At 44.3% G+C, this 27,091-nt stretch overlaps 1 protein-coding gene and 1 pseudogene across 6 annotated transcripts in view; one reads left to right on the forward strand and one right to left on the reverse strand.

Annotated features, from left to right (window-relative positions):
• Window positions 1-390: 390 nt before the first annotated feature.
• ZNF236 (zinc finger protein 236) overlaps window positions 391-27,091 on the forward strand; it is a 150,706-nt gene continuing 124,005 nt past the window's right edge. For 4 of the 6 annotated variants that reach the window (XM_063716964.1, XM_054538108.2, XM_063716965.1 and 1 more), the window contains exons 1-2: window positions 1,170-3,390; window positions 8,704-8,809. In XM_063716964.1, the coding sequence (XP_063573034.1) occupies window positions 3,370-3,390; window positions 8,704-8,809 (127 nt within the window). In that variant the 5' untranslated portion in view covers window positions 1,170-3,369. Of the gene's footprint in view, window positions 699-1,169; window positions 3,391-4,749; window positions 5,516-8,703; window positions 8,810-27,091 lie in introns of those variants that run through there. The other 2 variants (XM_054538109.2, XM_024236089.3) reach the window with 2 other exon arrangements.
• Window positions 12,473-12,932, reverse strand: LOC100462177 (large ribosomal subunit protein uL24-like; annotated as a pseudogene).

Raw genomic sequence — 27,091 nt, forward strand, 5'->3', positions numbered from 1 at the left:
GCACACGTGAAATGGTCCACTAATGCACTGCCCCCAGGGAAAGGAACATTACCGACTTCTCGCCAGGTCGTCTTCCCAGTCCCAGATGGCGGTTCCGGGTTTGGGCTCCGAGGCCCTTCGCAGCACTAGGGCGGCGCGAGTAGGGCCGCCCTCCAAGCCATGCCGCGGTCCGAGGTAACGCGCGCACGCGAGCTCGTGGACACGCACGAGGCGCCAGGGCCACGGAGGTGCGGGGCTGGCCCCGGGTCCCCGCCAGGCCGAGCTCTAGGGCTCCCGGCCCGGCCCGGCCCCGGTGACCCCCGCGCTCCCCTCCGTCCGCTAAGGCCCCGCGGCGCCGCGCATGCGCCCCGCGCCGCCCCCGCCCCCACCGCGCCCGAGCCCAACGCCCCCACCGCGGCCCGCGGGCCATGGAACCCGCCGAGGCCGGCGCGGTTCGAGCGCTCCGGTGCGCGCGTTCGGGCGCCTTTCCCCCGTGAGCCCGGCGGCGCTCGGACAGGGCCGCCCGCCGCCGGGCAGCTCCGCCCGCCTCTAGCGCCGGCTGGGCGCGCCCCCGCCCCGGTGCCCGCGCGTGCGCGCCCCCGCCGCCGCGTGTGAGTGTGAGTGTGAGTGTGAGTGGGTGTGGGTGCGAGCCAGGCCGCCGACGATGCCGCGGGGCCGCCCCCCGAAGCCCAGGGAGAGCAAGGCGCGCGGCGACTCCGGTAAGGCCCGCGGCCGCGCCCTCGCGCCCCGCCGGCGGCCGGTGCGGGGCCCGCGCCCTGCCAGTCCCCGGATGCGGCGCGGGGGGCGCCGGGAGCGGCGGGGCGGGGGCGGGGGCCGCGCAGACCCGGGCCGCCGCCGCCGCCGACTGGCCGGGCGGGCCGCAGCGCGGGCGGAATGATACGGGCGAGTCGCCGCCCGGCCCCTCCGCGCGCTGGGCCTACTTTCCTGGGCCGGGCGGCGGCTGAGGCGGGAGGCGGGAGGCGGGAGGCGGGTGAGGGAGCAGGCGGCCGCCTCCTCCGCGCGCCTTGACCTCCCCCGGCCCTGCCGCGGCCCGCGCTGAACTTGAGGGAAAGTGGCCGCCCCGTGTTCCGTCCCGGGGCCGGAGGGCCGCGGGGCGTGCTGGGGAGGCGGCCTGGCCAGAGCCCGGGCCTGCGGATACCGCGCCCTGGGCTCCTCCCGGACGGCGCCCCCGCCCGACCCTGCGCGGCGCCGGCTGCCCTGGGGACGTTGGGCTCGGCCCACAGGGAGGCCGTGGAGCGCGGGGTCGTGCACACAGTAGGCGCCAGCGTTGTCCGGGAAGCGCAGGGTCGTGCACACAGTGTGCTCCAGTGTTATCTGGGGCGCGCTGTGGGTCGTGCATACAGTAGGCGCCATTGTGGTCCGGGAACTTGAACCCTGAGCCTCTGCAGACGCTATGGGGAGTGCATACAGTAGGCGCCATTGTGGTCTGGGGAGCTGGAACCCTGGGCATCTGGAGAGCGCTATGGGTCGTGCAAACAGTAGGCGCCATTGTGATCCGGGTAGCTTCAACCTGGAGCTTCTGGAGAGCGCTGTGGGTCGTGCATACAGTAGGCGTCAGTGTTATGTGGGGAGCGCTAGATCGTGCACACAGTAGGCGTCAGGAAGTGTTTTCCCCAGTAATTTATGCTCCATGGTACTTTGCTAAAGTCATGAAATAACTCGGATTTTGTTTTCCAAGGAAGGAGAAAGGCCCAGAATTTAAAAGCAGGCAAACACACAACCGGGCACCCCCAGACGTTGGCCCTTCCAGCAGTCAGGAATTGACTTGCTTTCCAAAGCCCCAGCCCGGAGCTTCAGGAACGACTTTCCTGCGCAGGAGGAACGGGGCGCACTCGCCGGTGCCGCGGTTCCCAGGTCGAGGGCAGTGGGGTAGGGGGCGCCGCGCCTTTTCTCGCGGGCGCCGTGGTTCCCGTGCGGCCTTGGACGCGAGTCCCCCCCTGCAGGCCTGGTCCCTGGTCCTGGTCAGCCGTGCAACTGGAGCGGCGCTCCGCGTTTGGAAAGGGTTTTGAAGGGGCTCTAAGGGGGGGAGTAAGGGCCTAGGACTCCGTATGGGAGTCGGTGGGTTATACTTTGACTGCCATTGATTTTTATTTAACTGCTTAGCTTAGTGACTCAAGTGTTTCCCTTTTCTTGGGGATGAGTAAACTGAGGCTCATTAAAGAGCTTGTGACCAAACAACACAGGTGCCCCAGAGAAAGGTCAGGCCTGGAAACTACAAAGGATTGTGTTAATTTTGTGTTTAGGAAGAAAGAGGTAATGGGTAGGAATCAATGTAAACTTACTCATAGGCCACACCAAACCAGGAATTCTTCTTGTCGTGATTGCACTTGGTAGAGTTAACACACATGCACATTAGGGAAACGTTGGTGGCCAACAGGCGTTTCAGCGAGCGTTTGCACACCTCATGGGCCTTTGTGGGCTGCTGGACAGATGTTGGCTGCACCGTGACCCAGGTGTGCAGATTTGTAGTTGGATAACAGCAGTGCTCAGAATTTTGATTAATGGTTGATGGTGTCTGGCCTTTAAGGAAGTCTTTGTTGCCTCTTCCACTTTTGAGTTTTGGCCTTGACCTTGTTTCATTAGTTTAATTGTTTTGTTTTGTTAATATGCCGTCTGCCAAAAATAATGTAAGGTGCGGTGTCTCAGTTACTTTGAAGAAGGCTTAGGATAGAGAAAGAATGTAAAATTTCCACGGCCACAGGCGGGGCACCCATTCCCCCAGTATCCCCATCTCACCGATGGTATCCCTGTCCACCTGGTGTTTCACCCTCAGGCCTCAAGAATTATTCCGTTTCTTTTATGCCCCAACACACTACCTAATTCAGTGTTGCAGCTTCTACCTCGGGAATGTATTTCCAGTGGGCCCTCCTCTTTCCATCTCCAGAGACACCCTCTGACCCAGCAGCCCTCTCTGGGCTGGAGAGCTGCAGGAGCCCTCTTCCTGGGCCCTGCTAGTCCTGGGCTCCTGTAAATAAATCCGTCACTTGTCAGCGTAGATGATCTTGTTAAATGTAAATCAGATGGCCACACCCTGATTAAAAGCGTGCATTGGCTTCCTCATCCCTTTAACAGAAACCCACTCCTCCAGGATCCTGTTGATTGGGCCTTGTCTGGCTCTTCTCTGTTTCCTTGCTCAGGCATGCAGTCTTTTGTGTTCCTTGATGCCACATTAATTTTTGTCTTAGGGCATTTGCCATTTCCTAGTCTGAGAAACACTTTTTGCTAGTCTGTGGCTCTAGGTGATTTAGCGTCTTCAGAGAGGCCTTCCTCAAGCCTGCTTAAAAGTAACCTTTCCCTTCTTAACACCAGTCCTCCTGTAGCAAAGTGGTTCTCAAACTGTGGTTCCTGGACTCCTGGGGGTTCCCTGAGATGTTTTCAGGCTTCTGTAAGGTAAATATCATAGAGTAAGACTATTAGGCTTTTTCACTCTGTTAATTTTTGCACTAATTATACGAAACAATTGTTGGCACAACTGCTGACATCTTAGCACAAATCTAGGTGGTGGTGGCAGTGCCTAAGAGTGAGGCTGCATTACCTTCATGTATCACAGTCAAAAAGAACAGGTTGCACCAGAGAAAATGCAGAATAGATATGACAATCCAACTGTCTTCTATTAATCGAGACATTACAAAGATTTGTAAAAATGAAAACCATTCTTACTATTTTTGGGGAAGACATGTTTTTCATAAAAATAATTATGTTAACATGTAGACATTTTAAATAAGTAAATATTTTTAAAGTTGCTTAGTTTTAATTTCTAATAGGACAAACATCAATAGATAGAACTTACATAAACTAGAAGGCTTGTAGGGCCTCTTTTTTTGTTTTGTTTTGTTTTAAATAGAGATGGGGTCTCACAGTGTTGCCCAGGCTGGTCTTGAACTCCTGGGCTCAAGTGATCCTCCCACCTCAGCCTCCCAGAGTTTTGGAATTACAGGCATGAGCCACTGCTTCCAGCTGAGGGCTGCATTTAAGAATGTATCAAGGGGTCCTGAAACCAAAATGAGGGACATTGCTCTATCACTTACTGTGTTAATCACGTTTCTCGTAAGTGAAGTGGTTTTATTTTCTTTGTTGCCCTATTATGAATTTTATTCCTAAGAAAACTGTGCAAGGGATGTAGGGATTTTTACAGGTAGGGGAATGAAGCTCAGAGCGGATACCTGATTTTTTTTTCTTTTTGAGTTGGAGTCTCTATTGCCCAGGCTGGAGTGCAGTGGCACGATCTCGGCTCACTGCAACCTCCACCTCCTGGGTTCAAGCAATTCTCCTGCCTCAGCCTCCGGAGTAACTGGTATTACAGGCGTGAGCCACCATGGCTGGCTATTTTTTTTTTTTTTTTTTTGTATTTTTAGTAGAGACGGAGTTTCACCATGTTGGTCAGGCTGGTCTCGAACTCCTGACCTCAAATGATCCGCCCGCCTCAGCCTCCCAAAGTGCTGGGATTATAGGCGTGAGCCACCGCGACCGGCCTGGAAACCTGATTTGGAAAGTCCACCCAGTTAGTGAGTGGCAGTTGGGAACTGGATCTCCATTTGCGTCCAAAGCATGCATTTTAGGCTTGTCACGGTGGCTCACACCTGTAATCCCAGCTCTTTGGGAGGCTGAGGTGGGCAGATCACTTGAGGTCAGGAGTTTGAGACCAGCCTGGCCCACATGGTGAAACCCCATCTGTACTAAAAAAAAAAATACTAAAATTAGCCAGGCATGGTGGCTGGCGCCTGTAGTCGCAGCTACTTGGGAGTGCTGAGGCATGAGAATCGCTTGAGCCCAGGAGGTAGAGGTTGCAGTGAGCTGAGATCGTGCTACTGCACTCCAGCCTGGGTGACAGAGGGAGACTCAGTCTCAAAAAAAAAAGGCATGCATTTTAGTGTTCTGCCTTGATAAATATAAAACCCTTCATGTGCACTAATTCCTGTATTCAACAACTATTTTTTTGTTTTTGTTTTTGTTTTTTTTTGAGACACAGTTTTGCTCTTGTTGCCCAGGCTGGAGTGCAGTGGCACGATCTTGGCTCACCACAACCTCCATCTCCTGGGTTCAAGCGATTCTCCTGCCTCAGCCTCCTGAGTAGCTGGGATTACAGGCATGCGCCACTATGCCCAGCTAATTTTGTATTTTTAGTAGAGATGGGGTTTCTCCACGTTGGTCAGGCTAGTCTCGAACTCCTGACCTCAGGTGATCCTCCCACCTCGGCCTCCCAAAGTGCTGGGATTATAGGCGTGAGCCACAGCGCCCGGCCTGTTGTTGTTGTTGAGACGGAGTTTTGCTCTTTTTGCCCAGGCTGGAGTGCAGTGGCATGATCTCGGCTCACTGCAACCTCTGCCTCCCGGGTTCAAGTGATTCTCCTGCCTCAGCCTCCTGAGTAGATGGGACTACAGGCGCATGCTACCATGCCCGGCTAATCTTTTTGTATTTTTAGTAGAGACGGGGTTTCACCACGTTAGCCAGGATGGTCTCGAACTCCTGACCTCGTGATCCCCCCACGTGGCCTCCCAAAATGCTGAGATTACAGGTATGAGCCACCATGCCTAGCTGAACAACTATTTTTAGAGCACTTCCTGTGATAGGTGAGCCCTGTGCTAGGGTCTAGAATACAAAGCTGAACAAGAGACATGATCTCTAGGTATCCTTATAATGGTAGAAACTGTTCATGGTGACAGATGGGACACTTGAAGTCTAGGCTTCCTGGAGAAAATGTTGTTAAAATTGAAACCTAAAGAAATTAGTAAGAAGAGGCCCACTGAAAGAATATTTGTTGAAGTAGTCAGGACGTGAGAAGTGAGTCTCACAGGCATCGATGGGGCAGCATTCGTTCAGCACTTGATGTGTCCCTGGCACTATCCTGGGGATAGAAGGATGAGTGGGATATGCTTTTTTTTCTTTATCATAATTATTTTAGCAATAATGTGACCTTGAGGGAAACCACATTTTAGAATCTTGTATGACTTCCATCTGTTTTTTCCAATGGAATAGTGCAAAATTTTTCTTTTCAGCTTGCCCCTTTAGTTGCCCTCCTGCTGTTTCTTTTTCCTTTTGGAGGGATATTTGTAATACTTAGTTCATTTCCAGAGAGCGGAGACAGGCAGACCATGAGCCCAGTGGATAAACAAGTCTTTTCCTGGTTAGGTTACCAGTTCAGGAATTTTCAGTTTTCTTGGATGAATTCAAGAGCGCAAGGGGAGGCACCAGCAGTGTTAGCTAGGGGTAGTAGGACTCTCCTTTTTTTTTTTTTTTTTTTTGAGACAAGGTCTCGTTCTGTCACCCAGGCTGGAGTGCAGTGGTATGATCTTGGCTCACTGCAACCTCCGCCTCCCAGGTTCAAGTCATTCTCCCACCTCAGCCTCCTGGGTAGCTGGGATTACAGGTGCATGCCACCACGCCTGGCTAATTTTTTGTATTTTTAGTAGAGATGGGGTTTTGCCATGTTGGCCAGGCTGTTCTTGAACTTCTGACCTCAGGTGGTCCACCTGCCTTGGCCTCCCAAAGTGCTGGGATTATAGGCGTGAGCCACCGCGCCTGCCAAACTTTATCTTTTTAAGAGGCAGGAGGCAGCCAGAGCTGTAATACCCTCAGGCTTATGGTAACAGTGGAGTACTTACTTGCTTCAGGGAGGCAGCTTCTGCTTAAAATAGTAACTTTCTAACAATATCAGGTATCTATCCAAATTTTTTAGGTAGGCCGAAATTTGGAGTATGTATTTATTTATTTTGGAGATGGAGTCTCGCTCTGTTGCCCAGGCTGGTGTGCAGTGGAGTGATCTGGGCTCACTGCAACCTCCGCCTCCCAGGTTCAAACAATTCTCCGGTCTCAGCCTCCTGAGTTGCTGAGACCACAGGCACACGCCACCATGCCCAGCTAATTTTTTGGATTTTAGTAGAGACAGGGTTTCACCATGTTGCCCAGGCTGGTCTTGAACTCCTGAGCTCAGGCAATCTGCCCGCCTTGGCCTCCCAGTGTTAGGATTACACGTGTGAGCCACTGTGGAGTATTTAGTATTTTGAAGGAAGTGTGATTAGATAACCTCTAAAGATTTTATAATCCTGGCATTAAGTAGTGACATCACATGCGTTTAAAACCTTGGTCTTTTATGCAAAACGACTATAGTGTAAACCATAATTCCTTATTAGATAAAGTCAATTCCACGCTTTTGGAATGCTTTTTATATTTCACTCCTTTATATTGTCTGTGTGTACAGAGATAGTGTGTCTCTGCTTTCAAGAAAGTAGCAGTGGTTTTCGAGCTGTGTTTTGTCATAGAACTTTTCTTCACATGAAGTGTCATGGCAAGGCCTGCAGCGTGGCTCTCACCCTTGGCGGCTCATGCATTATGGAATCTCCTGGGGGAGGTTTTTTTTTTTATTTTGGACGGAGTCTCGCTCTGTCGCCCAGGCTGGAGTGCAGTGCCATGATCTCGGCTCACTGTAATCTCTGCCTCCTGGACTCAAGCCATCCTCCCACCTCGGCCTCCTGAGTAGCTGGGACTACACCCTTGCGCTACTACGCCCGGCTAATTTTTGTATTTTTTGTAGAGATGGGGTTTCGCCATGTTGCTCAAGCTGGTCTCAACTTCCTGGACTCAAGCTATCCCCTGCCTTAGCCTCCCAAAGTGTTGGGATTACAGGCATGAGCCATGGCGCCCAGCCAGTTTATGATTGCTAAGAGAAGCCAGAAATGTGTATATTTATTTGAAACCTCTTTGTTGTTACGTTTAAGTAACTATTTTATTCACAAAAAACATCTGCCTAGAAAAGTGCACAGGTTTTAGGTGAGGAGCTTCATGAGTTTTCCTGTCAAGCCAGCACCCAGTGTATTTGTGCCCCTCGCAGTTACTGGCCCTCCCTGCACTGTCCTGGCTTCTGATACCACGTTAGCTTTACCTGTTTTTGTTTTGTTTTTTCTTTTTTGAGACGGAGTCTCGCCCTGTTGCCAGGCTGGAGTTCAGTGGTGTGATCTCCACTCACTGCAACCTCCGTCTCCCGGGTTCAAGTGATTCTCCTGCCTCAGCCACCTGAGTAGCTGGGATTACAGGCACGCGCCACCACGCCTGGCTAATTTTTTTTTGTGTTAGTAGAGATGGGGTTTCACCATGTTGGCCAGGCTGGTCTTGATCTCCTGACCTTGTGATCCACCCACCTCAGCCTCCCAAAGTGTTGGGATTACAGGTGTGAGCCACTGCGCCCGGCCAGCTTTACCTGTTTTTGAACTAAATTGAATTTATAGTATGAACCCATTTTTTTTTCTGACTTGATTCATTCAATGTTTATTTTTATGAGATTATTCCTGTTGCTATGCAGCAGAACTGTGTTTATTTTGATAAGTATATAGTATTACATTATATGAACCTACCATAAATTACTCTTCTCCTCTTGATATTTGGATTATTTCCAGTTTTTGGCTCTTTTGAATAAGTGTTGCTACAAACTTTTATATGTATTTATGGGCCATAGTGGATACAGCCCGCCAGTCTCCCAGTGACAGTCCTGGCTTCCTCTCCTACCAGCAGGGGGTGAGCGTGCATTTGGTGCATTTGTTCCGCAGGCTCAGTAGCACTTAGTATCGCCTCTCCCCAGGGATTCAATGTTTCAGCTTCCCTGGGCCACACTGGAAGAACTGTCTTGGGCCATACATAAAATACGCTAACACTAATGATAGCTGGTGGGGTTAAAAAAGAAATTGCAAAAAAAATCTCATAATGTTTTAGGCAAGTTTACGAATTTGTGTTGGACCATATTCAAAGCTGTCCTGGGCTGCATGTGGACTGTGGATTGGACAAGATTGGCCTGTCCCTTTATTGTTTAGCTGTTTTGGTATGTATAGTGGTATCTCATTTTGATTTTTATTTTGAGTTCTATGCTAATACAGTTTTTATGTTTGTCAGCCATTTGTTCTCTTTTGCTAAGCTCCTGTTGAAGACCTTGGCCTGTTTTTCTACTGGGACATATATATTTTAAAATTAATACTTTCTTTTCTAGAGCAGTTTCATGCTTACCCAAAATTGAGCAGATAATATGGAGCAGATAGTATGGAGAGACGACTTCTGTCTCTCCTCACGGTTTCTCCTATTGGTAACATCTTGCATTAGTGTAGTAAATTTAGCCAATGTTGATACATTGTTATTAACTAAAGCCCATCGTTTGCATTAGGATATATTTTCTGAGTTGTGTATCCCATGGGTTGGACAAATGCATATCTGCTGTACAGTGTCATACAGAATAGTTTCACTGCCCTTTCCTCCGTCTATTCATCCATCCCTTCCCTGACCAATGGCAAGCACTGATATTTTTATTGTCCTTATAGTTTTGCCTTCCCCAGAATGTCACATAGTTGGGAGCATTCAGTATGCAACCTTTCAGATTGGCTTTGAGTAAGCAACATTCATTTGCATTCCTCCATGTCTTTTCAAGGCTTGATAGGTATTTCATTTTGTTGCTGAATAATATTGCACTGTATGGATGTATCACATTTATCCATTTACATTTTGAAGGACATCTTGGTTGCTTCCAGTTTTTAGCAATGTGAGTAAAGTTGCTATAAATATTTGTGTGCAGGTTTGTGTTGGACGTAAGTTCTCAAGTCATTGGGGGTAAATCTCGGGGACTGTGACTGCTGGGTTGTATGGGAAAACTATGTTTAGTTTTTTCTAACAGGCTGCCAAGCTGTTTTCCAAAGTGGTTGTACCATTTTGTATTCTCACCGGGAATGAATGACAGTTTCTGTTGTACATCCTAACCAGCATTTGGGATTAATTAGTTTTTTGGATTTTAGCCATTCTGTTAGGAGTGTACTGGATATCTCATTTTAATTTGAAATTTCCATCATATGTTTAATTTTCAACGTATGATGTTGAGCGTCTTCCCATAGGCTTATTTGCCATCTGTGTATCTTCTTTGGTGAAGGGCTGTATGCCGTTTTATTACTGATTTATAGGAGGTCTTTATATACTCTGGATGAGTTTCTTATAGTCTCCTATTCACTCTTTTAAAGATACCTTCTAATCAATTAAACAAGTTCTTAATACCAATTTGTCAGTCCTTTAGTACTTTTCGGATCTATTTAAATAATATTTGAAAATAAGTAATATTTTCCTGTGTTTTCATCTAGAGGCTTTATTGTTTTACATCTTTATTTTATTTTTTTGAGACAAGGTCTCGCTCTGTCACCCAGGCTCGAGTGCAGTGGTGTGATCTTGGCTCACTGCAACCTCTGCTTCCTGGGTTCAAGCGATTCTTGTACCTCAGCCTCCTGAGTAGCTCAGATTACAGGTGCGCACCACCGCACTTGGCTAATTTTTTGTATTTTCAGTAGGGATGAGGTTTCACCATGTTGGCCAGGCTGGCCTCCAACTCCTCGCCTCAGGTGGTCCACCCACCTTGGCCTCCCAAAGTGCTGGAATTACACGTGTGAGCTGCTGCGCCCAGCTATACGTCTCACCTTTAGATTGATGCTTCATCTGAGTGTGATTTGAAGAGGGAAAGGTCAGGATTTTTTTTTTTTTTTTACACATATAGATATCCAATTAATCTGCAGTATTTGTTGGAAATACCATTTTTGTCTTTTTTTTACGTGATTGCAAATCAGGTGAAGAATTGTTCTGTACTTACTCTTTTCCATTGTTTTTTTTTTTTTTTTTTTTTGTTCCTGACTAGTCAGTTTCACGCTGTCTTAATTATGCTATTCTGAGTCTTGGTATCTGGTATGGGAAATATAAGTCCTCCATTTAGTTTTTAATTTTTGCGATCATCTTGACAGTTGTTGGTACTTTTCAATTTCATGTAGATTTTTGAATCAGCATATAAGTTTTCGTTAAAAAACTTGCTGGGATCTTGATCAGATTATATTGACTCTATAGATAATGTGGGTGGAACTAATGTCTTTACAATCTTGAGTCTTTGAATCTAAACATGATCTCTTCTATCATTTCTTTCCTCGTTATTGTCTCTCGGTAATGTTTTGGGACTTCAAGATACAGGACTTATACAAATATTTTTAAATTTATTCCTAGATATTTGGTATTTCCTGAAACTGTTGTTGATGGTATTTTAATAATTTCATTTTCTATATGTTGCTTGTTTATAGAAATACAATTGGTTTTTAAAAATTGATATTGTATCCAAAGTCTTTTACATATTTATTATTTGTAATAGTTTAGCTGTAGATTCTTTTGGAATTTTCTCTAATCATATTTGTAAATATCAACAGGTTTATTTTTTCATTTCTAATCTTTATCACTTTCGTTACTATTTTTTCTGGCTTATTGTACTGGCTAGGATCTCTTCTATAATGGTGAATAAATGCGGCGAATAAGGGACATTCTTGACTTGTTCCCAACTGCAGAAGGAAAATTATATTATTAACTAGGGTGCTTGTTGTGGGTTTTCTTTGGGGGGTGGAGGTAGATATTATAAGATTACATACGTTTTATTTCTATTTTGCTAAGTGTTTTTTATCACGAATGGGTCTTGAATTTTATCATGTTTATTTTGTATTTTTTGTGGTGATCATGTGATTTTTCTTTTATATTTTGTTGATAGGGTGAAAAACATTGGTTTTTCTAATGGTAAGCCAAACTTGTGTCCCTGGGATACAAGCAAACTTGTTGTGATGTTATTCTTTTTTGTATATCTGGATTTGATTTGTACATACTTTATGCTTTTTATGTCTGTGTTTATGAGCCACATTGGACTACAATTTTATTTTTTTATATTGCCATTCTCAAGTTTTGATATTAGTATTTTGCTGGCTTCATAAAATAGGTTGGGAAGTCTTCCTTTATTTTCTTTTCTCTGTAAGAGTTTATAATAAGGTTGACATTACATTGTTTTTAAATCTTTGGTAGAATTCCCTGTTAGAATCATCTGGGCTTTGAAATTTCTTTGGGGAAATTTTATATTTTTAATTTTTAAAATAATTTTAAAAATAGGCATGAGGTCTTGTCATGTTGTCCAGGCTTGTCTTGAACTCCTAGGCTCAGGCAGTCCTCTCACCTCGGCCTCCCAAACTGCTGGGATTACAGGCATGAGCCACCATGCCTAGGCCTTTTGGGGAAAATTTTAAATTACAGATTCAATTTCTTTAGTATATATAAGACAAGTGAAGTTTAAAATTTTACTTTGTGTCAGTTTTGGTAAGTTTTGTTTGTAAGAACCATCTAATATTTTAAAATTTATTAACAGAACATTATTCATAAGTATCTCTTATTATCTTTTTATGACTGTAGGCTCTGTGGTGATGGCCCTCCTCTTTTCCCTGATGGTGGAGATTGTGCTTTTTCTTATTTTTTTCTTAGTCATGGCAGGGTTTATCAATTTTAACAATCTTCTCAAAGATCCAAGTTTGGACTTTCAATTCAATTTATAGATGTTTGTTTTATATTCCACTAGTTTCTTCTCTTTATCATTTTCCTCCTTCTACTTTCCTTAGGGTTTTTTTTTTATTTCAAGTTTTAATGAAAGCTTGTATATAAGATTACTTTATTCCTGCATCTACTCAATTGTTTCTTCCTTATATTTGCCCTTTTACTTTTCTACTTGGCGATATTTGGCTTTCCGTTCAAGGATCTTTTTGCGGTCTTTGTCCAGTTTTATCCTAGTGATAACCACCTTGCTGGGGTGAATGCCTGTATGCACAGTTGGGGTGAATGCCTATATGCACAGTTGTGCCATTAGCCTTTTCCTGTTGCACCTGTTCAATGTAGAGGACCTATTTCTTCCTGTAAACCCAGACTACTTTGCCAGTTTGCTGACCTTTATAGTGTCCTCGTACAACCTGAACATCATCCTTTCGGATGGGCATGGATCGAACATTGTACTTATCTCTTAGCTCTTTGGAAAGAAGGGAAGACAAAATCTTCCTGCGAATGTGGGAAGGTGCATTGAAATGTCTTTTGTGGTTGTTACTTTGGTCAGAAGTCACAAAGGGATTGAACTTCATTTGGGCTGCTCTCGCTTCAGTGATGGCCGCAAAAGGGACGAGAACTACACACACACCGCTTCCGCTTCTGTACCTACATTTTATTTTCTGGTTTTTTTTTTTTTCCTCAGCTTCTTGATGTGGATACTGAACTAATTTTCAGCCTTTCTTACTTTCTAATATCTACATTTAAGGTTGTAGGTATTAAGGCTATTGGCAATTCTACAGTTTTAACTGCATCTACCAAATTTTGATATGGTTTATTCTTGTCTTCACTAAGTTCAAGATTATTTTCTGATTTCTATTGTGAGTTCTCATAAGTTATTGCAAAAGGTGTGGCCAAATTTTGAAATTACCTTCATTGTTATTGATTTCTAGTTTACTTGGATTGTTGTCAGAGAACTTAACTTGAATTATTTAATTATTTGAAACCTTCTTGGGTCTTTTCATGTTATGTGGTTATATTTGGTAAATGTTCCATGTGCACTTGAAAAGAACATATATCGATTTTTTTCTGTCAGTTACTCAGAAAAGTGTATTAAATATTAAATTCTCCTATGCTTGTGAATTTGTCTATTCTTATATTCTGTCAATCTTTATATTTTGAGCTACATTTTTAACCATACAAATTGAAAGATCTTATATTTTCTTGGTATAGTAACCCTTTCATCATTATGAAGTAAGTCATACTTTATATCTAGTAATGATTTTTGCCTTAAAGCCTCCTTTGTTTGATATTGGTACACCTGCACCATGACTGCTTTGGTTGGTGTTCTAATAGTATTTCTTTCTCAATTCTTTTACTTTGTCTTTCTGTCCTTATATGTAAGTTATATCTCTTGCAAGCAGCCTATAGTTAACTTTTCTAAGTATGGCCTGATGATCTTTGTCTTTAATTGATATGCTGATTTTAAGTACATTTAAGGCTGTTTTGAGACATAGTTTTCTACTTGATTCATCATTTTACATTCCCTTTTCTTTCTTGCCTTCTTTTGGCTCAATAAAGTATTTTTAAATGTCATTTATATCTCTCCATCCATTAGCCTGCTATTTATACATTCTTTTTTTTTTTTTTTTTTGAGATGAAGTCTTGCTCTGTTGCCTAGACTGGAGTGCATTGGCACAATCTTGGCCCACTGCAACCTCTGCCTCCTGGGTTCAAGTGATTCTCTTGCCTCAGCCTCCTGAGTAGCTGGGATTACAGGCGCCCGCCACCACGCCAAGCTAATTTTTGTATTTTTAGTAGAGACAGGGTTTCATCATGTTGGCCAGGCTGGTCTCGAACTTCTGACCTCGTGATCTGCCCACCTCGACCTCCCAAAATGCTGGGATTTCAGGTGTGAGCCACCACGCCTGGCCTATACAGTCTTTATAGTTTTTTTTCTTTGAGGCAGTGTCTCACTCTTTCAGTTGCCCAGGCTGGAGTGCAGTGGTGCGAGCATAGCTCACTGCAGCCCCAAACCCCTGGGAGCAAGTGTTTTATTTTTTAAAGACAGGATCTTGCTATGTTGCCCTTAAACTCCTGGCCTCAAATTATCCTCCTGCCTTAGCATCTCAAGTAGCTGGGACTGCAGGCGTAAGCCACCATGCTTGGCCCTTTTCTCCTTCTTGATAGTGCCCTTTGATTCACAAAGGTTTTATTTTCATTTATTTATTTATTTGTTTATTATTATTATTATTATTATTTTTTTTTTTTGAGACAGAGCTTTGCTCGTCGCCCAGGCTAGAGTGCAGTGGCGCGATCTCGGCTCACTGCAAGCTCCGCTTCCTGGGTTCGTGCCATTCTCCTGCCTCAGCCTCCCGAGCAGCTGGGACTACAGGCGCCTGTCACAGCGCCTAGCTAATTTTTTGTATTTTTAGTAGAGGTGGGGTTTCACCGTGTTAGCCAGGATAGTCTCGATCTCCTGACCTCTTGATCCACCCGCCTCGGCCTCCGAAAGTGCTGGGATGACAGGCATGAGCTGCCGCGCCCAGCCTATTTATTTGTTTTTTTGAGACACAGTCTTGCTCTGATGCCCAGGCTGGAGTGCAGTGGTGCAGTCTCGGCTCACTGCAACCTCTGCCTTCCAGGTTCAAGCGATTCTTGTGCCTCAGCTTCTGGGGTAGCTGGGATTGCAAGCGTATGCCACCATCCCTGGCTAATTTTTGTATTTTTAGTAGAGATGGGGTTTTGCCATGTTGGCCAGGCTGGTCTCGAACTCCTGGCCTCAAGTGATCCGCCCCCTTCAGCCTCCCAAAGTGCTGTAATTACAGGCATGAGCCACCATGCCCAGCTTTCACAAAAGTTTTAAATTTTAATAGAGTGCAATTTGTGTTTGTTTCCTCCTGGTTATTTGTAGCTTTTCGTGTCAAATTTAAGACACTGTTGCCAAATCCATAGTCATGAAGCTTGTCCCTTATGTTTTTCTTCTAGGAGATTTATAGTTTTAGTCATTAAATTGAAGTCTTTGATCTGATTTAATTTTTGTATATGGTACGTGGTGAAGGTCTGAATTCCTTTTTTTCTTTTTCTTTTTCTTTTTTTTTTTTTTGAGACAGAGTTTCACTCTCATTGCCCAGGCTGGAGTGCAGTGGCGGAATCTTGGCTCACCGCAACCTCTGCCTCCCAGGTTCAAGCAATTCTCCTGCCTCAGACTTCTGAGTAGCTGGGATTACAAGTGTGTGCCACCACGCCTGGCTAATTTTTTGTTGTTTTAGTAGAGACAGGGTTTCACCATGTTGGCCAGGCTGGTCTCGAACTCCTGATGTCAGTCGATCCGCCCACCTCAGCCTCCCAAAGTGCTGGGATTACAGGCGTGAGCCACCGCGCCTGGCTTTGAATTCAGTTTTTAACCTGTGTATATCCACTTCGGCTAGAACTGTTTATTGCCTCATTGAATGGTACTGGCATTCTTGTTAAAAATCAATGGATGATAAATATATGTGTTTACTTCTGAACTCTCACTAGTGTCTCTGTCCTTTTGCCAATATCATACTCTTTTGATATGTCAATGATACTTTATGTCAAGACACATTAAAATGGATAGATAGCCATTAGAATTAGTTATTTGTGTATCACTTAACGTCACCTCACAAATTGTTGGTGGTACATGTCATATTTAGAAGACACTGCACATTTTTAGGAAATATATACTTTTGCATCATTGGGCAGCAAACTAGGCTCAAATACTCATCATCACATTTATCAGCTTGAAAATGCTTGGCAGAGAACATTCAGTGGATGGGTTAAAAACATATGGAGTGAAGTACATTGATCTTGGGCACAGAAGTCAGAAAGAGACAACTGTCTTTATTGTGTTAATTTTCATAAAGTTATTATTTAGGAGAACAACCAGTCTTTCTATCCCATGACTAAGACAGAGGGCCTTATCAGCTTTAGGGAGATTATGGTTAAGTAAACATTAGAGCTTTTTACTGTAGAAAATAATGCATAGTGCATGTAAACCTTTAATGCCTTTATCTCTCAGGGACTTCACTGTGGTGGGAGGAGTGCTGTGACTGTGGAAAGTCGTGCAAATTTCAGGGATTGCAGTCGTGATGGCTGTGATTCCAGATGGAGTCATAGTTGACAGTTTAGTGCAGGAGTTGGCAAGTATTCTTTATGTCAAGGGTCAGATGGTAAATGTTTTAGGCTTTGTAGGTTGTACGGCCTCTGTCATGACTACTCAGATCTGCTATATGCCTGAGTTTCAGCAAACCTTTGTGTACCAAAAAAGGCTAGGCCATAGTTACTTGACCCCCAATCTAGAGGAAAAGACAGGAAGAGAAAAGAAAGTTATGTATTATAGCACTTTACTTTTGAGTAAACTATATTGATATATAACACACAGAGAAGATCAGAAATTGTGGTTGGCTCAATGAATTTTTCACAAAGAGAACTCACTTATGTAGTCAGCACCTAGATTAAGAAAGAAGACATTAGTGGCACCCTAAGAAATCTTCACTGTGCTCCATCCCAGTAAGGACCCTCCTTGTTGCGACTAGCCACTTTGCTGATTTCTAACAACATAGGTTAGTTTTGCCTATTTGTTGAACTTTTTAAATAAAATGAAACCATACAGATTGTTTTCTTACATCTGGCTTATTTTGGTAAAAATGTGAGATTTGTCCCTGTTTTTATGTAGAGCAGAAGTTTGCTCATTCTCACTGTTTGATAGTATTCCATCATAAAATCTGCTCTAACATATTTGCCCATTCTGTTGTTGGAGGGCATTTGTGTTGTTTTTTGTTGCTGCTGTTATAAATTGTGCTACTGTGAATGTTTTAAACATGGCTTTTTGGTGCACATACATACACATTTCTGTTGGAGATGTACCTAGGAGTGGAACTGCTGGATTATAAGTTATGCATGTATTTAGCTTTAGTTGATGCTGCTAAATAGCTTTCAAGGGTGGCTATAGCAATTTTCATGCCCTCTAGCAATATATGAGATTTCCAGTTACTTCATTTCCTCATCAATCTGTGGTATTGTCTGTCTTTTTAGTTGTAGCCATCTGATGGATGTGCACCTTAAAAAGTATTTTAAAAGTTATTTCACATTTATTATATAACTTGGATCTTAACAACCCTGTGAGTAGGTAGAACAGAAATCATTATCCTTATCTTTGGGTGAAGAATCAGGCTGAGAGAGTTTATTTGGCTTGCTGGAGACTCACAGCTCATAACTTGGCAGGAATGAGACTCACCCTCAAGTCGTCTGACTCCAAGTGCTGTATTTATCAGTGTCTTCCCAGTCTCTGCTGTGTATCCATATTTTCATGTATAGATATCCACCTTTCAAGATGCATGTTTTATTGAACATGGGGACAGAATCTCAGAATGGGCTCTCCAGAGTTCTCTGTGGCGCTCTTTAGCTCTACTTTATCTAAAAGTTAATACGTGTGTTGTTTTGATGTTCACACAAATTGTATGTTTGTAGAGGTGAAAACAGAATAATGGCAGCAAACAAAACAATAAATTATGCTATATATAGAAAATTAGTTTTTTGCATTGTCAACGGAAGCACTCTACTTTGCAATATGCTGCTGGATCATTTTCAGAAAGGACCTGTTACTTTCAGATCCTGAGCCTAGAATTCTTAGAGTTCTGGTTAAAGGTAAGGCTATAGACATTTGAGGTGTTATTTTGTTATAATTTAATATGCTGTGGTTTTTAAAAATTTGGGTAATGTGTGTGTAGTGCATGAACATACATCTACCCAAGTTTACAGTCTTTCTTTAGAAATACAAATTTACAGGTAGTAAAGCAAGTATTTCAAAGGGAGTTGGTGTTTCTTTAAAAAATGAGGGAGACCAGCTGGGTGCGGTGGCTCACGCCTGTGATCCCAGCACTTTGGGAGGCCAAGGCGGGCGGATCACCTGAGGTTGGGAGTTAGAGACCAGCCTGACCAACATGGTGAAACCCCGTCTCTACTAAAAATACAAAATTAGCCAGGCGTGATGGCACATGCCTGTAATCCCAGCTTCTCAGAAGGCTGAGGCAGGAGAATTGCTTGAACCCAGGAGGTGGAGGTTGCAGTGAGCTGAAATTGTGCCGTTGCACTCCAGCCTGGGCAACAAGAGTGAAACTCCATCTAAAAAAAAAAGGGAGACGTTAATAACATCAAGCATGAAAAGAAAGAGTTTACACGAATACAACGAATACATACAGATACTGACAAAATTAGCATTAAAAGAACACCTGGGTAAAGGTGAACTTTTTTTTTTTTTTTTTTGAGATGGAGTCTTGCTCTGTCGCTCAGGCTGGAGTGCAGTGACGCGATCTTGGCTCACTGCAACCTCCGCCTCCCGGGTTCAAGTGATTCTTCTGCCTCAGCCTCCCGAGTAGCTGGGATTACAGGCATGTACCAACATGCCCAGGCTGGAGTGCAGTGGTGTGATCTCACTTCACTGCAACCTCCACCTCCCGGGTTCAAACGATTCTCCTGCCTCAGCCTCCTGAGTAGCTGGGATTACAGGCATGTGCCACCACACCCGGCTAAGTTTTGTATTTTTAGTAGAGGCAAGGTTTCACCATGTTGGTCAGGCTGGTCTCTAACTCCTGACCTCATGATCCACCCACCTCGGCCTCCCAAAGTGCTGGGATTACAGGCGTGAGCCACCGAACCCGGCCTCGTTTTTGTATTTTTAGTAGAGACAAGGTTTCACCATGTTGGTCAGGCTGGTCTCGAGCTCCTGACCTCGTGATCCACCCACCTCGGCCTCCCATAGTGCTGGGATTACAGGCGTGAGCCACTGCACCTGGCCTCATTTTTGTATTTTTAGTAGAGACCAGGTTTCACCATGTTGGTCAGGCTGGTCTTGAACCCCTGACCTCAGGTGATCCACCCGCCTTGGCCTCCCGAAGTGTTGGATTACAGGCGTGAGCCTCTGCTCCCGGCCAGGTGAATCTGTTCTTGGAAAACAGTCTGCTGCAAGAATGTGAGCGAACCGACACTATTAAGGACCATTTAATGAGTTTCTGAACAGATATTTAGCATGTCACAGTTATATTTCGTACATTTATTACGGCAAATACCAAAGTTTTGGAATATAATTGTTTCATTGGAACTACTCATGCCTTTGATAATTGGGTACTTTGGCTTGGCTCCTAATTGAATAAACAGTCCTAGGCTTACATATTAGTATACATCGTTGCTGATAAAATCCAAATTTGTCTGTTGTTTTTACACTAGGCTCAAAGTAGCAACTGGGGTTTTTTTTTTTTTTTTTTTTTCTGAGATGGAGTTTCACTCTTGTCATCCAGGCTGGAGTGCAATGGCACGATCTCGGCTCACTGCAACCTCTACCTCTGAGGTTCAAGCCATTCTTCTGCCTCAGACTCCTGAGTAGCTAGTATTACAGGCACGGGCCACCACACCAGGCTAATTTTTTTTTATTTTTAGTAGAGACAGGGTTTTGCCATGTTGGCCAGGTTGGTCTGAAACCCTTGACCTCAGGTGATCTGCCTGCCTCGGCCTCCCAAAGTGCTGGGATTACAGGCATGAGCCACCGTGCCTGGCCCAGCAACTGGGGTCTTATCTCAGAAGCCATTATCTTAAGAGGAGTGGAAGCAAAATTAATTAGGAGAGTATCCTGGATTATTAATTGAAAATTATTACTAGCTATGCCACTGGTTTAATTATGTGATCTTGACTAAGTGGCTTAATTTCTCTGGGTGTTAGTTTTCTTATCCACAAGGGCACGGACAATATGACTGGCCTTCCCCCCACCCCCCATAAAGTTTATTTTCTTTCATGTTTAATTCTTTTTTGTTAATACGTTGTCACCATTCAACCTTCACCCGTGATAATTATGTACCTCTCCCTTACCAGCCCCCATTCCCAGTCAGATAGTTGCCTTTTTCACAGGGAACCAATGCTACTTTTTTTCTGTGGTTTTACAGGAACATTTTTTGAATATACAAGCAAATGCATGGTGTAACTCTGCTCCACCCCCCCAACTTTTTTTTTTAAGAAGTGATACCATAGCCTGGTGCGAAGGCTGACACCTGTAATCCCAGCACTTTGGGAGGCTGAGATGGGCAGATCACCTGAGGTCGGGAGTTCGAGACCAGTCTGACCAACATGGAGAAACCCCATATCTACTAAAAATACAAAATTAGCTGGGTGTGGTGGCACATGCCTGTAATCCCAGCTACTCGGGAGGCTGAGGCAGGAGAATCGCTTGAACCTGGGAGGCGGAGGTTGCGGTGAGCAGAGATCGCGCCATTGCACTCCAGCCTGGGCAACGAGTGAAACTCCGTCTCAAAAAAAAAAAAAAAGCGATATCATTCAGAACATATTACTTTTCCTGTTGAATACAGGTTAGGGATGAATTTTCCATATGAGTTACATTTCATTTCCATTTGAGTACCCACTTATGAGTAAATACATTTGAATAGATAATTGGTAAAATTCAGAAAGGGCAGGAGTCTTCTCTGGTTCTCTCAACTTCTCAGTGCAGGTGCTTTTGAGTGACAGGTGAGAGCTCCTTCTTGGAAGAAAGCAGGTGCCTGTGGCTGGTGCTGTTACCCAGTCCTAGCATTTGGCTTTCTGAGGGACTCTGCAAAGAAAATAATGCAGACTTATTTCAGCTGGCTCCTGGGAACAACCACATGGCCCAGGTATGTGTGTATAAAATAAGAATAGTCAAAGGGTACTTAACAAGCTGGAAAAAGATTAAATCTAATGTAGGCAGTTTTGAGGTGGAGGGCATGAGCGGGTGAGGCTGAAAGGTGGGAATCAGATAAATTGGTTTTGGGAGCTTCAGACAACTGGGAAGAGGTTTTAAAAAAAAAAGCCATTAGCGCCTATCTATTTCCAAATATTTAATGTGTATTTGTTAGGTACACATTACATGCCAGGCTTTGTGAAGCAAAAAGGGCTCCAGGATCCAAACACTTCAGAGTTTCACCGGATAAAGTCCAGCTGTGTTAAAACCTGAACGCTGACAAATGTGGGAGGAGGAGTAGAAACAGGGAAGAAAGTAGAAGGGAGTTTTAAATAAAAGTAAAGAAGAGGCCGGGCACAGTGGCTCACGCCTGTAATCCCAGCACTTTGGGAGGCAGAGGTGGGCGGATCACGAGGTCAGGAGTTCGAGACCATCCTGACTAACACGGTGAAACCCCGTCTCTGCTAAAAATGCAAAAATTAGCCCGGCGTGGTGGCGTGCACCTGTAGTCCCAGCTACTCAGGAGGCTGAGGCAGGAGAATCACTTGAACCTGGGAAGTGGAGGTTGCAGCGAGCCAAGATTGCATCACTGCACTCCAGCCTGGGCTACAGAGGGAGACTCCGTCTCAAAAAAAAAGGAAAAAAGTAAAGAAGAGACCGGGCGCAATGGCTCACGCCTGTAATCCCAGCACAGGGAAGAAGGTAGAAGGGAGTTTTAAATAAAAGAAGAGGCTGGGCGCGGTGGTTCACGCCTGTAATACCAGCACAGGGAAGAAGGTAGAAGGGAGTTTTAAATTAAAGAAGAGGCCGGGTGCAGTGTCTCACTCCTGTAATCCCAGCACTTTGGGAGGCCGAGGCGGCGTCAGGAGTTCGAGACCAGCCTAACCAACGTGGCGAAACCTGTCTCTACTAAAAATGCAAAAATTAGCCAGGCATGGTGGCACATGCCTGTAATCCCACCTACTCTAGAGACTGATGCAAGAGAATCGCTTGAACCTGGGAGGTGGAGGTTGCAGTGAGTGGAGATCACACCACTGAAATCCAGCCTGGGTGACAGAGTGAGATGCCATCTCAAAAAAAAGGAAAAGTAGAGAAAGGATGGTAGAGATGACCTAAAGTGGTAGCAATCTGGAGTGGCCTGATGCCTGTCAGGTGTTCCAGGCATACTTGTGACGACAGCATCTGGTCTCCAGATGAGAGGGTGGGAGCAGTGTGGGTGCCTGGCCAGAGGGCTGTTGTCTTGGAGGAATAGTGGGTGACGGAGTAGGGTTCTGAGGGTGGTGCACACTGAGAGCAGAGTGAGGAAGATCAACCATATTTTAGAACGATTTTTATTCAAAATGTAAAAACAAAAACATGAAAAGCCTGGGGGTTAGGTCAGTTATTTTAGAAAGTACTCAGAAACTGAAACTGTTATATCTCTCATTTTAATATGAAATACATCATTAACATTTATGGATAACTGAGATTTTAAATGCACACTGCTTAAGAGTTTGTCATAAGAGGCCAATTTGAGTTAAATCCATGGAATGCTATAAATGCAATAAGTTTTGTTGGAACTTGGTATCCAGTAGACATTTTGTATAAATCAATGTAGGGTCTCTAGGTGGGGAATAAAAGACCTTTGCCATTAAGATTTAGCTGGTTAGCCTGATTGCTGGGCCTGATTGGGGTAGAAGAGCAATTTTTAAGATAGCTTATCTAGTTCCAAGTCATGACAAACCAGGCCTGAATACAGTCATGGAATAGCAGGATTATGGAGTGATGGGTAGGGCATTGAATAAAGAGATGGCCCTGGTCCTAAGTTATTGGCAGGCCCTTGTCCCAGTAGCTACAGGAAACATTGTCTTATTTATTCCGCACAACTGTGAGATAGGCTTTCTTATTTTTGGGGTGGTAGACAGCTATTATTCTACTTAGAATATTTATGTAAAGCCTTAAACTGATTTTGAAACTAGTCTCTACTTAAGGCAAACAAAGCTGCTCATTTTCTGATCATTGTGCAATCAGTTTTTGTTTAATTTTGATAGTTTAAAGTTCTTGGTAGCAGAAAGGGTGAATAATTAAAGCAAACAGTGGTCATATTTTTATGTGTGAGGTGGCTGTGTGGGTAAACTGCCTTGGAATTCTACATATGCACCCCCTGTGTACCGTGAACTCTTACAGTGACCTACCCTCTGTCTTCTTAGGCGGCAGAAACACATAGCTGAAAAGTACTGTTCTAAATCTTAGATTTGATAACAGTTAAACACAGGCAGCTTTGTGCATATTTTGGTATGTGTGTTTGTGCGTGAGTGGCAGAGAATACCTATTGTGACTTGGGAGGCATTAGGAATGTATGCTGCTAAAAACCTCAAGTCCTTCTTTTAGCTGCCTTTAAAAAAAATGCAGCTGGGGCTGGGCGCGGTGGCTCATGCCTGTAATCCCAGCACTTTGGGAGGCAGAGGAGGGTGGATCACGAGGTCAGGAGCTCGAGACCAGCCTGACCAACATTGGTGAAACCGCATCTCTACTAAAAATACAAAAATTAGCCAGGTGTGGTGGCGCACACATGTAATCCCAGCTACTTGGGAGGCTGAGGCAGGAGAATCACTTGAACCCGGGAGGTGAAGGTTGCAGTGAGCGGAGATTGCGCCATTGCACTCCAGCCTGGGCAACAGAGTGGGACTCCATCTTAAAAAAAAAATCAGCTATCCCCCAGAAGGCCATCCCATGAAGAGGCAGTCATTCATTTGATCACATCTTTCTTTGATCACTGGTCCCCTAGTGGATTTGATAACCTCTGTGGCTGCAGAGACCCCTGCACAATGGAGGTGTGTGGAGACGTGTGCACATGTGCAGGCGTGGGTATGCTGTTCCAGCAGAGTTCGCAGTCTCCTGCAGCCTTGCTGGGGCTCCTCTCAGTTAAAAGCCCTTATCTAAGGATGCATTAATTAAAGACTGTCTCTTCTTAAAAACTAGAGAGAGTCTCGCTATATTGCCCAGACTGGTCTCAAACTCCTGGCCTCAAGCAGTTCTTCTGCCTCCACCTTCCAAAGTGCTGGCATTACAGGCATGAGCCACCATGCCCAGCCAGGATGCATTAATTTAATAGACCTCTTTCTGAACAACAGATACTCTGGGGACCAGAAGTTTGAATGAACTTGAAGGCATGATGGACCAAAGGTGTTATTTGAGGCCTGGGACACTGCCCAGAAAGGGCCGACTCTGAGCAGAAGGAAAGCAAGCGAAGTGGGGACAGTGGAGGCCACCACGTCCTGGCAGGAAGGTGTCAGGGCGGAAGGTGCTTCCGCAGAGTGAAGGGAACTGGCTCCCTGTACAAAGGTGTGCCCCTAGGCAGAGCAAGAGTCTAGACCGCCATTGGGTTTCCAAATTATGCTCAGTATGGAAACTAAACCATGATGTTGTTTTTAAACAATTTTCCAGTCATACTTTAATTTGAATTATTGTTTTAAGTTTGTGTCTGAACCAGATTAATACTGTGTTACATCACTGTTTGGAAGAAGAGACTTACTGAAATAATAATTATGTTTTGAGTTTGTTAAGGTGCAAAGTCTTGCTTCTTAAGGTAACTCTTTTTCTGGAAAAGTCTTAATTCATAAGTAAAGCAACAACATTTTTCTTTCTTTTTTTTTTTTTTTGAGATGGAGCCTCCCTCTGTTGCCCAGGCTGAAGTGCAGTGGCACAATCTTGGCTCACTGCAACCTCTGCCTCCTGTGTTCAAGCGATTCTCCTGCCTCAGCCTCCCTAGTAGCTGGGATTACAGGCGTGTGCCATCAAGCCCGGCTAATTTTTGTATTTTTCGCAGAGAGGGGGTATCACCATGTTGGCCAGGCTGGTCTCAGACTCCTGACTTCTGGTGATCCACCCACCTTGGGCTCCCAGAGTCCTGGAATTACAGGCATGAGCCACTGTGCCTGGCCTCAACATCATTTTTCAATTTTAAATGTATAGTCCATGTCTCCTAGGGTTTTATCTATCAATTTCAGTTAATTCCTTCTCATTTTTGGGCAGCATATTAAGTAGTTTCAACATAGAGGTTGTGAAAATTGTTTTATCATCCTGAGATAGCTTTTTAATTTTGCATTTCAGAAATTAAGTTGAGGAGCTCTTTTATTAATGTACTCAGCCTTTAGGTTAAAACACTTGTAACTGTGTTCTGAAAACCCAATTTTCAACAGACATTTTATTTGTCTCTTCCTAACCTCGAAGCTATTTTTTACCATACTACGTAGTTTTCCAAGGGAATTGTATATCAATTGCTAGGGTCCCAACAATCATTTTATTTCATTTTATTTATTTTTATTTATTAATTTTTTTTTTGAGACGGAGTCTCGCTCTGTCCCCCAGGCTGGAGTGCAGTGGTGCGATCCCAGCTCACTGCAAGCTCCGCCTCCCAGGTTCACGCCTTTCTCCTGCCTCACCCTCCCGAGTAGCTGGGACTACAGGCGCCCACCACCACGCCTGGCTGTTTTTTTTTTTTTTTTTTTGTATTTTTAGTAGAGACAGGGTTTCACCATGTTAGCCAGGACGGTCTTGATCTCCTGACCTCATGATCCGCCCGCCTCGGCCTCCTGCCTCCCAAAGTACTGGGACTACAGGCGTGAGGCCCCACGCCCGGCCCTCACAATCATTTGATTTGGGCCTGGGAAGTCATAAAACATTTGCTGTTAGTTTTAGTGTAGAAATTTTGAAAGTATGGTCTTTGAACAGGATGTGAATATAGTTAAGAATAAATGGAATAAAAATTATGCATATCTTTTTCTTAGTAGACTCACTTTTTATGTCTGAAGTTGCAGTCTTTTGAATTGAATTGTATTTCTTGAAGCCGGAATTTGCCATTTCTCAAGGTTCTGCAGAACAATGTTTGCAGCTGTTGCTGACTTCCTCCACCTTGTCTCTGTGCCCCTCCCACTTGGGCTTCACCTACCTCCTGTCTTTTGGAATCTCCAGGTCCTTGCTACAAGGCAGATTCAACCTTTTTGGCCAGGAGACTTTTGGCAGAAATGGGAACTGCAGGCTGTTTTCTCAAAACAAAGATTTCAAGGTCTATAGAACATTTCGAGTGCCTGTGTTTACCATACAAACTCTTGAGAACAAGGGGCTTTCTTGAGCTACTTGGTTCTTCAGCTTACCCCGTACTCTACTCCCAAGTTTCTGAAGTCTAATATTTTTGGATCAAATTTGATACAAATAGCTGTGTGCAACATATTTCTGGTCTTTACATAGCAAAGTATATTACATATTTATGTCCAAATTATAACACTTGAAGTATATTTATTTTTAAAAATTGTAGAGATTTAGGGCATCTTTATTTTATGGCATTTTTGACAAGTTTTATGATTATTCTGTGATATGTTATTTGTCATATATAGTCTTATTTGAAAATACTTTTAAGTTAAAAGCACTTTACCTGGGTGGGTTTATAGAAACTCTTTGTAAAAATTGAGGGTTGTCTGAGGCATTGCAATCTCTTGTCTTCCTGAACCTCCTAAGCCATGTCTATATATGAGAGAGCAAAGGTTTTATTTTTAAGAGACGGGGTCTTGCTCTGTGGCCCAGGCTGGGGTGCAGTGGTGCGATCATAGGTCACTACAGCCCGAAACTCTTGGGCTCAAGAGACCCTTCAGCCTCCCGAATAGGTATGACTACAGATACGTGCTGCCATGCCTAGTTAATTTTTTAGTAGACATGGGGTCTCACTGCGTTGCTCAGGCTGGTCTTGAACTCCAGGCCTCAGGCAGTTCTCCTGCCTTGTCTTCCCGAAGTGCTGAAATAAAAGGCATGAGCCACTGTGCGTGGCAGTTTTTCTTTTTTACTTAATCTTGTTTTGCAGCAGTTTTGAGACATTGAGTTTGTGAATTAGCATTTAAAGTCTTTAATATTTCTACTAGAGTTTTGTTTACTGAGTGATTTAAGAAACAATGTGGATTATTGATGAAATCTTAAAGTGATTTGGAGGTAAAATGCGTCAGTGGTTTGTAGTGACTTTGAAACACTATACAGTAGGCTCACATGGTTTAAGAAGCA

Source organism: Pongo abelii, chromosome 17 (genome assembly GCF_028885655.2).
Source record: "Pongo abelii isolate AG06213 chromosome 17, NHGRI_mPonAbe1-v2.0_pri, whole genome shotgun sequence".
NCBI lineage: Eukaryota > Metazoa > Chordata > Mammalia > Primates > Hominidae > Pongo > Pongo abelii.